The sequence below is a fragment of the Anomaloglossus baeobatrachus genome, chromosome 9 (assembly GCF_048569485.1).
Source record: "Anomaloglossus baeobatrachus isolate aAnoBae1 chromosome 9, aAnoBae1.hap1, whole genome shotgun sequence".
Lineage (NCBI taxonomy): Eukaryota > Metazoa > Chordata > Amphibia > Anura > Aromobatidae > Anomaloglossus > Anomaloglossus baeobatrachus.
The window spans coordinates 22,395,540-22,411,082 of NC_134361.1; the positions used below are offsets into that span (position 1 = coordinate 22,395,540).

Consider the following 15,543-nt stretch of genomic DNA (forward strand, 5'->3'; position numbering starts at 1 on the left):
CATCACTCTTCTGGGAAAACTCACTTTTGGAATAGGACTGTGACAGGTGGTGAGAAGATCTATCTGGCTCACAGTTTCTTACGATTCAAGATCCCCTCTTGTTATGAAGGTCATCCAGGCCAGAAAATAAGCAGAGCACAAGGGCTACAGACCCTAGGAGTTCCAAGTTATGATGGCCTCCACCATGCATACTCCTTGACCAGGCCGAGGCAAAGAGAACACATGCTGTGTGCCTAGCACTTTCTAGTTACATCCTCTGCATGGACACCATGCATTGTGCTCACTTCTAGGACTCCCAACTTTTTGCCCTTTTTTATATGGCACTTTCTTTTAACTCTAGGAAAGTCCCTGACATGATTGCCTCCACATCTCCTAGATAATTCTGTAGAGAGGACCATGCACATGCTCCACTACCTTTTCTATATGTATGTGCCTGCTATAAGGGGTGAGATGATTCTAGAGGTGGAAGTGGTCTACATGTTCTACTACATCCCACCGAGAACTCACTATGGAACAATTGAAGAACTCATGTAATAAAGTCCTGTAACCTTAATTACCACAAATTTTATGTACAATCCTAATTCCATGTATATATAGTCATCATTGTCTCTTCATCCAGTTACGTGTATGGAAAGCCGGTGTTGGGCATCACGTATGTGCGCCTGGGGATAATAGATCAGGATGGGCAGAAGACGATACTACAAGGCTTGGAGCAGAATGTGAAGGTGATTAATGTTTCCATATAATTTCCATATTGTTCCGTTCGGTCAGAAATGTATTTTAATATTCCATTAATTAGTAAAGTCATTTTAATATTAGAGTGTGACAAAAATAATTGTAACTGCATTCTACGTAATCAATACTAGTATATAACATCCGGTCCCCTGCTCTCCGTATATAACGTCTAGCTAGCCCCATTGCCCCGGGTATGTAACATCCGGTCCCCCGCCATCTGCCTTTACTAACGTGACCGACTGGCTGGTGGTGCAGAGCTCACTGGTACCAATGCGGTCCTGTTGTAGGGGGGTCTAGGTTACAGCACCCTCTTTCAGAAGTAGCCGGCACACAGAAGGGTTTATATAATGTAATGTAATTAAAAGTGTGGTGTATTGTGTAAATGACCACCAGGTGACCACGTGGCTTTATGACGGTGGTCCTGGCACCTGGGTTGGCAGTCAAAGAGTTAAGAGAAAGGCGGGAGATAGGATAGATATATATATAGGACAGATTGTAGAAGGAGGGGTAGGAGAGTCCCCAGAGGAGATAGATATAAGAGGCCATATAATCCAACTAATTGGAGATCCTAAGGGTCACCCCTTTGATCGCGGACACGTGGGGTCCTGCTCTTTAGAGGACTGTGGAACTGTGTCCCCAGAAGCGAGGTCTAGTCCGATTGCTCGGGGAGGCGTCCGTTTTCCTGGATACAAATACCCAAAGAAATCACCTGCGAGACTGAAAGTCAGTGGGCCCTTAGCTGAGAAGGCTAGGTCCTGACCTAACACACGGACGGAGGAGTGCTGTCGACTGAACTCTGCCAAAGTGCAAGCTAACCCCTGTGGATGGGACGGACGAGCTTAGAGACTTTTTGAATTGGTTCGTGCAGCGTGGCGTCAGGTGGGAGAATGAGGGACCTAGCGGTGTCCTATGGAGCTCTGGTGCCAGGAAAGCAGTCGGCCGGCAAATTGTATTGTGGAGTGGAGTCTGGAGGGAACCCCTATGGGACCAGAAGCGGTGCCCGTGTAGTGCAAGTGAAGACTAAAACTGTGCAGAAAAGAAGTAAAGTTTAAAGGGAGGGTGTCGTCAAAAAAAAATGTTTTCAATAACTGAAAAAATAAAAAATATTAATGTTTTACTGTTATGTTTAAATAAAATTATTTGTTTTTAATTGAGATAAATATAAAAAAAATTAAAAGTTTGATAGTTTCCACTCAAACACTAGGGGGAGCAGCTGCTGAAATCCTGCTGTAGAACTAGCTCACATTACAGCTGCAGTAAAAGTGGGTGGAGTCTTCTCTCCTGTGTGTGATGTCACCTCCCCCTGGAAAAGCGTGCAAACGTCCACAGGGCGATGTGACGCCCAGGGGACTAGACCATCTGATCATTTACATAGGGAACATGTCAGTAATAAAACTTTTTTTATGCATTCATATTACACAATATTACAACCCAGGGTCGGGTAGGAATGTATTTCTAGGCCACACATCACACTGCTACTAAGTGAGAACGCATAAGAGACCTGACAGGTTCCCATTAAAATCATAAGGCAGTAGGCTGGTCTAAATACAAGCCAAGGTCAAGAACTGGAATACCAGACTAAGCCAGGGCAGTGTGATAGAAGGGCACCAGAGTCAGTAACACCTATAACTGGCAACTGACAACAAAGTGCTAGGGGTTTATATATTGTAATGGGAATTGTGCAATACCTCTCTCCTCCTGTGGAGGTGCTGTAGAAAAATTGAACACTTGATGCCAGATTAGACCTGATCGATCTCCGATGCAAGAAGAATTGTGATCAGAATTTTTTTATCATTGGGCCTTGACAATCAAAAAATGGGATTGTAGGAAAAGCCCATAAAAATATAGCTCCCGTTAAACTGCCGATCTCTGTACAAACATAATGTCTGACCAGCAATTCTTGCTTTCTTATTCTTCTGGTCTTTCAGCTGACGGAGGGAGAGGGCACGGTCACCATTAGTAAAGATGCCATTGTTAAAAAGATCGAACAACCAGAAGAAAACCTTGTGGGGTCGACGTTGTACATCGCAGTCAGCGTGATGGAGGCCGCCTGTGAGTCTGCGCTCCTGTCCTCTTTTTGCTTCTGCTCTCGGTGTATTCTTCTTCATGCTATAATATGTAAAGAGGGTTTCCATAATTGAAAAAAATGTCTGCTTCTTTTGGAAAACAGCGCCACTCATGTCCTCAGGTTGTGTGCGGTATTGCAACTCATTTATGTCAATGGAGCTGAGGTCATCACAACCCATGATCACTGTGTTTAAAAGGAAGCAACCATAGGATATTGTATTTATGGCGGTCACTGTCCGGTAAAAATGACCTGCTGACATTATTCTCCCAGTGAATACGATTACGGCGATACCAAACGTGGTGGTGCCCATGTTTATCGCTCCATTCACTTCTATGGGACTGATGAAGATAAACAATAATAAGGGAAGAATTATGAAACTGTCTAAAAGAAAACTCTGTCCTTGTTGCCCATAGGACGTGTGTGGCGCAAATCAAGCAGCCATATTTTTCCCTGTAAAAGCTTTTGTTGCCCATAGCAACCAATCACAATGTGGCTTTCATTTCATATTCTGCGCCTGGAAAATGAAAGCTGAGCTGTGATTGGTTGCTATGGGCAACAAAAGCTTTTCCAGGGAAAAATATGGCTGCTTGTGTACGGCCCCGCGGCCTCGGCTGTGGGCACCGAGCCGCTCGGTTCCGTGCTCGTACGGTGGGTGGCTCGAGCCTCTCACGGACCCTGGGGTCACGTCGCTCTGAAAGAAGTAGTGGCGCTGCACGCAGGGGTTTGGGTGATTGGTGGAATTGATAAAGTTCGTGACGCCACCTACAGGTTGTGGTGATTGTATGGTGGAAAAAAACGCTGCCGTTGACTAGGCCTCCCGGGGACGGTGTTATGCAGCTCGGTGTTAACCCCTCCGTGGGTAGGGGTGATGGTCCCGGGGGCCCGCGGGAAGGTGAGGGCCGGGGTGCAGGGCGCAGTGTTGTGGTGCGGTGCGATGCCTGACGGCACTGGTGTACTCACTCTGACACAAGATAACGGAGTCTCTGGTAAACCAAACGGCAGGATGGACGGGGCCCGCAGCCGGCTGCAGTGTTCTCCCTGGACAGGTTGATGATGGCTGTCGTTTCCCTGCACCTGTGTTATGTAGATATTTACTCCTGTGCCTGGACACCGGTAGTCCACTCCCCGGCGTGTAAGTGTCGTAGGAGCCCGTTTGCCCGCAGACGCTGGCCCTGTGGATCTCTGGCCCTTGGCGGTGGCACTTATCCTGGATGGTTGGGCTGTTGCCTTCAATCAGGACTTGGGTGGGAATGAACCCCTGAGGTCCAGACCGCAATCAGTAAATTTGACTATCAGGGCGGCTTCTAGCCTAGTCTGGGTCTGAGTACCTTGCCTGGTGCTTGGCCTCCAATCGGCTCCCCAGTTCGGTACCGGCGGGCCACCGCCCGACCCCGGTCCTACGGTTCCACCGACCGTGCGGCCAACTCCTGCAGACGGCCACCACCATCTGCCGACCTTGCTGGAAGTGCCTGGGCTCCGACCCAGACACTAGCAGTTCCACTGGCGGGCCTGGACTCAGGTCCGTCTGTGTGTGTCTCTCTCTCCTCCTCAACTCCACTCCACTCCACTGACTGAACTGTTGTGTTTTCCCGCCTCCAGGCCTGTGAACTCCTCGGTGGGCGGGGCCAACCGCCTGGCCCACCCCCTGGTGTGGACATCAGCCCCTGGAGGGTGGCAACAAGGATTTTAGTGTGACTGTTGTCACCTGTCCGGAGAAGGGGTGTGTGTGTGGTGTTGTGTCTGTGACCCCCTGGCTAGTCCAGGGCGTCACACTTGATTCCAAAAAGCAGCGCCACACACCACACGTCCACATCTTTCTAATCTCGGACATCACTAGGTCTCAAGAGTCCAGTTTTTGCTTTTATTTTAGCCACTCTACAGAGAAGTCTGTTTGGCTTGGTTTTGTTTTTTTGTTTTAAATCCACCATACGGTTCAATAGATATGGGCTTTTTAATTTAGCGCTCATTTTCTTCACAAAGGTGAACATTACTTACTGGGGGCGTGTCTTTTCTGCATAATTACCATATAAGCCACACCCCCTTAGTAAAGACTATCAAAAGTAGCACTGAATAAAAAGGCCCGAATCTCGGAAACCATAAGGCGAATTTAAAAAAACAGAATACTTAGAGTAGCAGGAATAAGGAGCACATACTGGCCACTTTTGATATGATGACAGACCCCCTTTAAGAAAACCTCTGCTTATTGGTCCTCTTGTCTCATCAGATAGATTTCATTTTGTCCATATTTCTTGTAGCGGGAATATTAGAAGAGAAGGAGATGACCTCTGTGAAGTTTGTGACATCCCCCTACGTCCTGGATTTATCCAAAACAAGGCGGTATTTTACCCCTGGAATGCCAGTTACCATTGTGGTAAGAGAGACTAATGCGCCACTCACTGCACAGCGGCCCCGGCCTCCACCGCTTTACTAATCCATAAAATACAGCATAAAATAAAACCACACAACCAAAAGAGAAAACTAGAGACAGTTCAGAGACAGGCACTAAAGAGACAGGTCAGAGACAGGCACTAAAGAGAGAGGTCAGAGGCAGGCACTATAGAGACAGGGGCTAAAGCGACAGGTCAGAGACAGGCACTAAAGAGAGAGGTCAGAGACAGGCACTAAAGAGACAGGTCAGAGACAGGCACTAAAAAGACAGGTCAGAGACAGGCACTAAAGAGACAGGTCAGAGACAGGCACTATAGAGACAGGTGCTAAAGCGACAGGTCAGAGACAGGCACTAAAGAGAGAGGTCAGAGGCAGGCACTATAGAGACAGGGGCTAAAGCGACAGGTCAGAGACAGGCACTAAAGAGAGAGGTCAGAGACAGGCACTAAAGAGACAGGTCAGAGACAGGCACTAAAGAGAGAGGTCAGAGACAGGCACTAAAGAGACAGGTCAGAGACAGCCATTAAAGAGACAGGTCAGAGACCAGAGACGGGCACTAAAGAGACAGGTCAGAGACAGGCACTAAAGGGACGGGTCAGAGTCAGGGACTAAAGAGACAGGTCAGGGACAGGCACTAAAGAGATGGGTCAGAGACAGGCGCTAAAGAGACAGGTCAGAGACAGGCACTAAAGAGACAGGCGCTAAAGAGACAGGTCAGAGACAGGGGCTAAAGAGATGGGTCAGAGACAGGCACTAAAGATACAGGTCAGAGACAGGCACTAAAGAGATGGGTCAGAGACAGGCACTAAAGAGATGGGTCAGAGACAGGCACTAAAGAGACAGGTCAGAGACAGGGGCTAAAGAGACAGGTCAGAGACAGGTGCTAAAGTAATAGGTCAGAGACAGGCACTAAGGACAGAGAAATGAAATTTTGCCAATTTTTTAAAACACATTTAACAAAAAACTCTGATTTAAACAATAAGTTATTTTCTGATGAGACATTACAGAATGGGGTTGTTTGTAAATGGCGCTCATGTCCCTCTGTGCCCTGTGTCGGTAGGCGGAAGTCACTCATACAGACAGATCCCCGGCCCCGGGCGTCATGGTCAAGCTCTTCAAATCTAACGTTGAGCAATATTCCTTCCGGTCCGATGACTACGGGGTGAGATCCTTCACGGTCAACACACAACCCAACCTGAAATCCCTCGAGTTCAAGGTACCGACATTGTGTCCTCTCCGCCACCATGTCTGAAATTCATCATCTACCTAATAACCTCCAGTCTATTGAACGCAGGTCACAGCCGGAGAGGCCGGTGCCCGCCAGGAGGAGTCTCTGCTCCTTACTTCCTATAACTCCCAAACTAACAGTTTCCTCCACCTGGAGATCCCAACCCAAATCCTGAGCCCCGGAGAAAATGTAAAAGTCACAATGAAGGTGGAAACTAGTGATCCCGGAAGAGTGAAGAAAGTTTATTACATGGTGAGTGGATGATGGATGGTTCGATGTAACAATAAATCTCTCTCACTAATGACCCCTACATAAATATTGTACCCGGTGATGAGAGGTCCATGACGGGGACTGGAGCCTCCATTACTTTATGGCCATCAATGCTTTTGTGTACCTCGGTGGGTTATTTTGTGAGTCCAACCTTCACTACAGTCATATTGGGACATCCTAAAATGATAAATGCCTAAAAGAGTCAAAGAGTCATCACATAAAGGGAATCTGTCAGCAGGTATTTGCTATCTAATCATAGAGCAGCATAATATAGGGGCTGAAACTCTGATTCCAGTGATGTGTCTCTTGCTCAGCTGTTTGTTATAGTTTCATTACAATCAGTGTTTTATGAGCAGGAGATTATCACTGCAGGACTAGGTGTCACAAGCAGAGCAGTCAGGGTTATCTGTATAACCCCACCCCCACCTCTGATTGGCAGCTTGCTGACAGTATTCACAGGAAGCGTCCATTCAGGGCTGTGGGCGGGGTTATGCAGAGCAGCATTCTGAGCACTACTACATCTACAGCAGAGAAAACTGGGATTTTATCAAAATTTCACCCAGCAGCTCAGTAAGTGACACATCGATGGAATCAGGGTATCAGCCCCTACATCATGCTACTCTCAGATTACATAGCAAAAACCTGCTGACAGATTCCCTTTAATGCATATTTAAGTCAAATTTGTCCCACAGACACCTGAGGTTGTATAACTGACCCAGAATAAACACTATCACGCCTAGAGGCTCATTCACACACCAGTTTTTTTCGTACGAATTCTATTGCTGTTTTTTTTACCTAAAGAACTTGTATCCATTGTAGTCTATGGGGCTGTTCACATACATAAAATCACTGGGACATGCCTGACTATCATAAGAGTCAATAAGTCCTATATAATTGCAATGTGTCCGTACAGACCGGATGCTGTGCTGCGGTTCTAATTTTTTGCGCACTCATTGAATGTGATAGTCTGATCCGGTTTATGGAAGACACTAGTGCCCGCTGCCATTTCTTTCAAACCCAGATTCAGACCGTAAAATGTCTCAATGGATAAGATTGTGATGTGATGGTGTGAGCGAGCCCCGACCGTGATACTGGACTCTGACATCGTGGGTCGTCCTTTTGTGTTGGGGTCTATGACGTTTTATCAAGTTTTTATATCTCTTTTCTTAGATTCTTAACAAAGGTCGGATTCTTAATTTGGAATCCATGACCAGGGTGGACGTCATGGTGGTGAACGTACCCATCACCTCCAAGATGGTTCCCTCCTTCCGGGTTGTCGCCTACTATTACTTGGGCTCGGAGATTGTTTCCAATTCCGTTTGGGTGGATGTTGCCGATGTCTGTGAAGGAAAGGTAACCCCACCGTGCACAGGTCCCCGCACCCCAGGGGGTAAACGATGGGTAAATTTACCGAGGGTTTATCAATATTGCAGCTTCAGCTTAGAACGAACGTGGCGGAAAGTTTACTACCAGGAAAACCCTTCCAGCTCACTATCGAGACGGATGGGAAGACCTCCGTGTCCTTGTCTGCAGTAGACACAGCCGTGTACCTCCTGAACTCCAAGAACAAGCTGACCCCCTCCAAGGTATCCGAAACCCCCAACGACGGTCTCCAGATATTGCCTCAGAAGCTTCAGCCTCGTCCTCCATGTCTTCCAGGTTTATAAGGCCATGAACGCCTACGACCTGGGCTGCTCCCCGGGAAGCGGGAAGGATTACAAATCTGTGTTCATGGATGCAGGACTAGCGTTCGTGTCCTCGGTGGGATACAGTGATATAAGAGGTGATCGTAAAATTAAGGACGGAGGCCATTTATTCTGTACATCGCCAAATGAAATAGACAAAGTAGTTCCACCAGCGCCGATCATCGATCATCCAGGTCTTCAATTATAACTTTTTTCTTACTTTCTTCTTAGAACTTGGCTGTAAAGTTTCTCAAAGGAAGAAGCGATCCCTGGATTTCTCTGCACTTGCAATGCAGAAAGGTAAATGTAGGGTTAAGTGTTCTGTAGCTTCTTCTTTTTTGGACCTGGTCTCTATGGATGAGGCTTGGACTGGTCCATCACAGAAGATTCACTCCTGTCGTCTTCTTTCCGCAGTGAACAAGTTCGAGAACCAGTAGCTGAAGCAATGCTGCACGAAGGGGCTGCAGCTACTACCGCCTCGCATGGCAAAAAAGTGCGAGACTCGAGCTAGCCGGATAAACGCCGAGGACTGCCGTACTGCCTTCATCGAGTGCTGCAAATATGCCGAGGAGCTCCGCAAGAAGATCCAAGCCAGCAAAAAGAAGGACATCATTGGGAGAAGTAAGAAATGTTATAAATGCTCCAAGTTGGAAGGAACGGTAATATGGCGCCTTATGGCAGCACAGTGGCTTAGCGGTCGCCTTCTTTATCATTTGTGAACACGCACTGATGGGTCTAATCTATAACGGACCCTCTGGCGGGACACGTCCTCTCCAGGTCCAAGGTTTGCGCCGTTTTTAAAATTTATTTATTTGTTAAAAAATGCTAAAAACACAGTTTAGTGCCCCATGAAAGGCACTAAAGGTTGCAAATGTACAATAAGTAGGGAGGAGACTTGCTTTGCTTTGGTCAACCTCCAGAGGGCAGTGTGTGCCAAGCCTCACGTCACCGGGTCCTATATGGACTCGATGATGACTTGCGGCCGGCCAATCACAGCTATTCGGCATGTTTGTGACGGCTGAAGAAGTTCCTACAGCCGAAAAGTTTGTAGATTGGCTTTCAGCAAACTCTACTCCGCTATCACCATGTGACTATAAGATAGAGATGGACAGGGAGCTCCTATACTGTCCCTAACACAAAGGGACTCAAGGCTATCCCTAACCTCAGGATTACCACTGATGGTGGAGTTGCCCGAGTAACCACGTGCCTTACTATTCTATTGATAGAAACTAAAAAAAATTGTGATGGCAACACAGATGAAGACAGACATAAAAAAAAAATCCAAAACTCACTGCAAACTCAAAGGAACAAACAGTAAGAAACTAAGGAGAAAAGCAAGAGAAGTAAGGCAGTAACAAAAGGACAACAAGGGCTAACATCATAACTGTTTGGTGAGGTGTTGTTATCCAGATCTACTAGTGGTTGTAATACTTCATCACTGCAGACCAATATAGAAAAGCTATAGCTGGCATTAAAGAACGTGTCCAGCCAGCATATATAGGAGGATAGTGAATGTGACTGGCTCCCCCACAGCATGTGATCAAAGGAGACTAACAAGCAGCCCAACAGAGATTAACTCTTGCTAGCCTGCCAATGAACTACAAGTCTGTGAGTCGACGCCTGTGTACTGAAACTCAGCCGCTATTCACAATAATAGAGCTGAGCTGCATTTCCCAGGAATGGCGGCCATGCAGAGTGTGATGCTGTGCTGTTCCATCCATCCACCACCAAAACAGCTGATCGGGGAAACTTCCAGTTATTGGACCCCCGCTGATGTAATAAAAAAGACCTAACTAATGCAATATATGTCCACCGCCTAAATCTAAAGCTGGAATGTGTCAGGAAATGTAAAAAGATCAAGAATGTTCACCATCGAATTGTCCCCGACAGCACAAGCGGAGGAAGAGGAGGACGATTTTACTGATGAGAGTGAGGTGCAGGTCCGGTCATCATTTCCAGAAAGCTGGTTGTGGAGAACCATCGATGTAAACAAAAGATTCAGGTATTGTGTAAAAAAAATAAGAGTAGCAGGGCATAGGCCGAGGTGGAGGAGGGTGGGCGAGCCTCGGGATAGGCTTGACTTGATATTAGCGTTCGAACAGTGACATAATGCTTTATCCAAAAGAGGAATTCACTTGAACAAAATTGTTTCAGAAAGCCCCAACTCAAAGTAGTGGACAACCCCAACCCAAAGTAGTGGACAACCCCAACCCAAAGTAGTGGACAACCCCAACCCAAAGTAGTGGAAACCCCAACCCAAAGTAGTGGACAACCGCAACCCAAAGTAGTGGAAAACCCAACCCAATGTAGTGGAAACCCCAACCCAAAGTAGTGGACAACCCCAAACCAAAGTAGTGGAAACCCCAACCCAATGTAGTGGAAACCCCAACCCAAAGTAGTAGACAACCCCAAACCAAAGTAGTGGACAACCCAACCCAATGTAGTGGAAACCCCAACCCAAAGTAGTGGACAACCCTAACCTAAAGTAGTGGAAAACCCAACCCAAAGTAGTGGAAAACCCAAAGTACTGTTAAACCCCAACCCAAAGTAGTGGAAAACCCAACCCATAGTAGTGGACAACCCCAACCCAAAGTAGTGGACAACCCCAACCCAATGTAGTGGACAACCCCAACCCAATGTAGTGGACAACCCCAACCCAAAGTAGTGGAAAACCCCAACCCAAAGTAGTGGACAACCCCTTTAATAAATGTTATGGAGCACAATTCACCATTCAGCACCATTCAGAGCCTCTGAAGATAATAATGAAATTTAAACTTCTTTCTGTCACCAGTGAAAATATATATGTTCATGACTCTCTCACTACATGGGAAATACAAGGAGTGGGAATGTCTGAAGGACAAGGTGAGGCAACCTCCATATTCTCGTGTCTCGTCTCTTGGGCGTGTTTGGGGCAGACTTGTCCTTCAGTCGTTCTCATCGGCTCCTCATGTCCACAGGATTCTGTGTGGCTGAACCCATCAAAGTCAAAGTCTTCAAGGAATTTCACGTCCATCTCCGAGTCCCATATTCGGTGAAGAGGTTTGAGCAGATGGAGCTCCGGCCCGTGCTGTATAATTACTATGATGAAGATCTAAAGGTGAGACCAGGATGGTGCTGGTGAGACATGGTCAAATGTCATAGTCCCTGGTGATCTGCGGCTTAGTATATTATACAGGGTTACTGAATATTGTACAATCCCTGGTGATCTACTGGATTATCATATACTTCAAGGTTATTGCATGGGATGTTACACAGTTATGGGTGATCTACCGTAGTGGTTTCTCATATAGTTCCTGGTGATCTAGTGCGGTACTGTATATTCACTAGTGCTCTATTGTATAGTCCATATCTAGAGAGTTATTGTGTAGTTCCTGGTGAGCTAGTGGATTACTGATAGTCCCCGGAGATCTTGTGGTTTATATTGCAGCTAGTGATTTAGTGGTTTATTGTCTAGCCCCTGGTGATCTAGTGGAGTGTTTAAGCTCTATTGATCTAGTGGATTGTTGTATATTAGCTGGTAATCAAATGGGTTATTGTATAGATGCCGGTGTTCCAGTCACTTATTATACAGTCCCTGGTGATCTAGTGGGTTGCTGTACAGTCCCTGGTCATCTAGAAGCTTTATATATCTATATCCATGGTGATCTAGTGGGCAGTTGTATACTCCCTGGTGATCAAGTGGTTCATTGTATAGTTTCTGGTGATGTACAGTAGTGGATTATTGTATACATCCTTGTGATCTAGTGGGTCGTTGTATAGTCATTGGTGATCAAGTTGGTTTTTGTATACACCCTGGTGGTCTAGTGGGCAATTGTATATTCCCTGGTGATCGAGTGGGTTATTGTACAGTGTCTAGTTATCTAGTGGGTTATTGTATGCATCTTGGTGATGTAGTGGATCACTGTATAGACCCTGGTGATCTAGTGGATCATTGTATAGTTCCTCGTGAATAATGGTTCAGACATGATGACACAATGCATTTGTAGATGGCAGAGAGCGTGACATAGGAAAGGTTAGAGAAGAGGGGTTGTCCATGGGCCCATGACGCCCCCGATGATGTATCAGACGCTTGCCTTGCTCCATGTTCTCGCCTCTATCCTGGCTCAGGTTAAAGTGTTTCTGGAGAAGACAGAAGATTTATGTAGCGCCACCACAGCTGAAGGGGACCCCATAGAAAAGACGGTAACGGTGCCGTCAAAGTCTGCCGTATCTGTCCCATTTGTTGTGGTGCCCATTGGAGAGTCAAACCCTGTAGTGACGGTGAAGGCGGTGGGACTGCGAGGAATATCGGACGGTGTGCAAAAACCTCTCCGGATCTTGGTGAGATTCAACCTAAAGACCTCAGTAACCGGCGGACGTCTTGTATCGCTGAACTGAGACGTGTTATATCTTCATCTTCTCAGAGGGAAGGAGTCACCGTCGTAGAAGAGAAAACTTACATCGTAGATCCAAAGGGTAAGATGTGGCCAGTGCTAAAGAGGTCTGTATACCCGTCCATCACTCCCGTCCTCTGTATACCCATCCATGACTCCCGTCCTCTGTATACCCGTCCATCACTCCCGTCCTCTGTATACCCGTCCATCACTCCCGTCCTCTGTATACCCGTCCATCACTCCCATCCTCTGTATACCCGTCCATCACTCCCGTCCTCTGTATACCCGTCCATCACTCCCGTCCTCTGTATACCCGTCCATCACTCCCGTCCTCTGTATACCCGTCCCTCACTGCCATCCTCTGTATACCCGTCCATCACTCCTGTCCTCTGTATACCCGTCCATCACTCCTGTCCTCTGTATACCCATCCATCACTCCCGTCCTCTGTATACCCGTCCATCACTCCCGTCCTCTGTATACCCGTCCATCACTCCCGTCCTCTGTATACCCGTCCATCACTCCCGTCCTCTGTATACCCGTCCATCACTCCCGTCCTCTGTATACCCGTCCATCACTCCCGTCCTCTGTATACCCGTCCATCACTCCCGTCCTCTGTATACCCGTCCCTCACTGCCATCCTCTGTATACCCGTCCATCACTCCTGTCCTCTGTATACCCGTCCATCACTCCTGTCCTCTGTATACCCATCCATCACTCCCGTCCTCTGTATACCCGTCCATCACTCCCGTCCTCTGTATACCCGTCCCTCACTGCCATCCTCTGCATACCCGTCCATCACTCCCGTCCTCTGTATACCCGTCCATCACTCCCGTCCTCTGTGTACCCGTCCGTCACTCCCATCCTCTGTGTACCCGTCCGTCACTCCCGACCTCTGTATACCTGTCCGTCACTCCTGTCTTCTGTATACCTGTCCATCAGTCTCGTCCTCTGTATACCCATCTATCACTCTCAGACTCATGGGCATGAGTCTCTTCCGTCCTCTTCCATCATATTCTTATCTATTTTGCAGACAGAAGAAAAAGCGAGTTCACCATTGATGAGGATTTTCCTTCCAATATGATCCCTGATGGACATATCCACTCCAGTATCAAGATGAGCGGTGAGTAGAGCGGTGATGGGTGGAAACCATTCCAGGTCTGAGGTTCAGCCTCGTGTTGTCATGGAGGTTGTTGTGTAGCTCCATCTCACTGTTCAGGCGCAGAGAAGTGACAACTGCTCTGACCACACTTCTGGTCTAGATCATTGGTTGTCAGATCTCAGATCATGACCCGATGGATGAAGTAGTCTATATTTCTACCTTTGAGTGATGGCCTTTTGAGAGAAGAATAGTGGTCATTCCTTTTTGCGCCCTCACAAAGTTGCACTCCAAAAGTTTGCATCTGAGTGGCAGGACTCAGATTACTACTGATCATCCAGCAAGAATCCTCCTGAGAGCACAGGTGTGAAGGCTCACCTGGGGAGATGGTGCTCCTAGCCGTGTGCCGGGATGACCACCTCCGACAGAAGACATTGATCCATCAAAGAGCAGCTGAGCTGCCTCTATCTGACAGCACCTGGAGTAGTGTGGATTAGCTGGATAGGGCAGATGACACCTGAAGATACCTGGAACAGCTCTACTACTTAGCTCTACTGTTCCATGGCGCCTGTCACCATACTTAGCTCTACTGTTCCATGGCGCCTGTCATCATACTTAGCTCTACTGTTCCATGGTGCCTGTCATCATACTTAGCTCTACTGTTCCATGGCGCCTGTCATCATACTTAGCTCTATTGTTCCATGGCGCCTGTCATCATACTTATCTCTACTGTTCCATGGCGCCTGTCATCATACTTAGCTCTACTGTTCCATGGCGCCTGTCACCATACTTAGCTCTACTGTTCCATGGCGCCTGTCATCATACTTAGCTCTACTGTTCCATGGCGCCTGTCATCATACTTAGCTCTACTGTTCCATGGCACCTGTCATCATACTTAGCTCTACTGTTCCATGGCGCCTGTCATCATACTTAGCTCTACTGTTCCATGGCGCCTGTCACCATACTTAGCTCTACTGTTCCATGGCGCCTGTCATCATACTTAGCTCTACTGTTCCATGGCGCCTGTCATCATACTTAGCTCTATTGTTCCATGGCGCCTGTCATCATACTTATCTCTACTGTTCCATGGCGCCTGTCATCATACTTAGCTCTACTGTTCCATGGCACCTGTTATCATACTTAGCTCTACTGTTCCATGGCGCCTGTCATCATACTTAGCTCTACTGTTCCATGGCGCCTGTCACCATACTTAGCTCTACTGTTCCATGGCGCCTGTCATCATACTTAGCTCTACTGTTCCATGGCGCCTGTCATCATACTTAGCTCTACTGTTCCATGGCGCCTGTCACCATACTTAGCTCTACTGTTCCATGGCGCCTGTCACCATACTTAGCTCTACTGTTCCATGGCGCCTGTCATCATACTTAGCTCTACTGTTCCATGGCGCCTGTCACCATACTTAGCTCTACTGTTCAATGGCGCCTGTCATCATACTTAGCTCTACTGTTCCATGGCGCCTGTCATCATACTTAGCTCTACTGTTCCATGGCGCCTGTCATCATACTTAGCTCTACTGTTCCATGGCGCCTGTCATCATACTTATCTCTACTGTTCCATGGCGCCTGTCATCATACTTATCTCTACTGTTCCATGGCGCCTGTCATCATACTTAGCTCTACTGTTCCATGGCACCTGTTATCATACTTAGCTCTACTGTTCCATGGCGCCTGTCATCATA

At 47.3% G+C, this 15,543-nt stretch overlaps 1 protein-coding gene across 1 annotated transcript in view; it reads left to right on the forward strand.

The window, feature by feature from the left end:
• LOC142250925 (complement C4-like) overlaps positions 1-15,543 on the forward strand; it is an 80,850-nt gene that overhangs the window by 17,079 nt on the left and 48,228 nt on the right. The window contains 16 exon segments of the mRNA XM_075323258.1: positions 620-725; positions 2,664-2,787; positions 5,059-5,174; positions 6,252-6,407; positions 6,486-6,671; positions 7,860-8,042; positions 8,123-8,275; positions 8,349-8,472; positions 8,606-8,674; positions 8,789-8,995; positions 10,265-10,376; positions 11,166-11,236; positions 11,332-11,471; positions 12,482-12,694; positions 12,778-12,829; positions 13,779-13,868. Of these exon segments, the coding sequence (XP_075179373.1) occupies positions 620-725; positions 2,664-2,787; positions 5,059-5,174; positions 6,252-6,407; positions 6,486-6,671; positions 7,860-8,042; positions 8,123-8,275; positions 8,349-8,472; positions 8,606-8,674; positions 8,789-8,995; positions 10,265-10,376; positions 11,166-11,236; positions 11,332-11,471; positions 12,482-12,694; positions 12,778-12,829; positions 13,779-13,868 (2,102 nt within the window).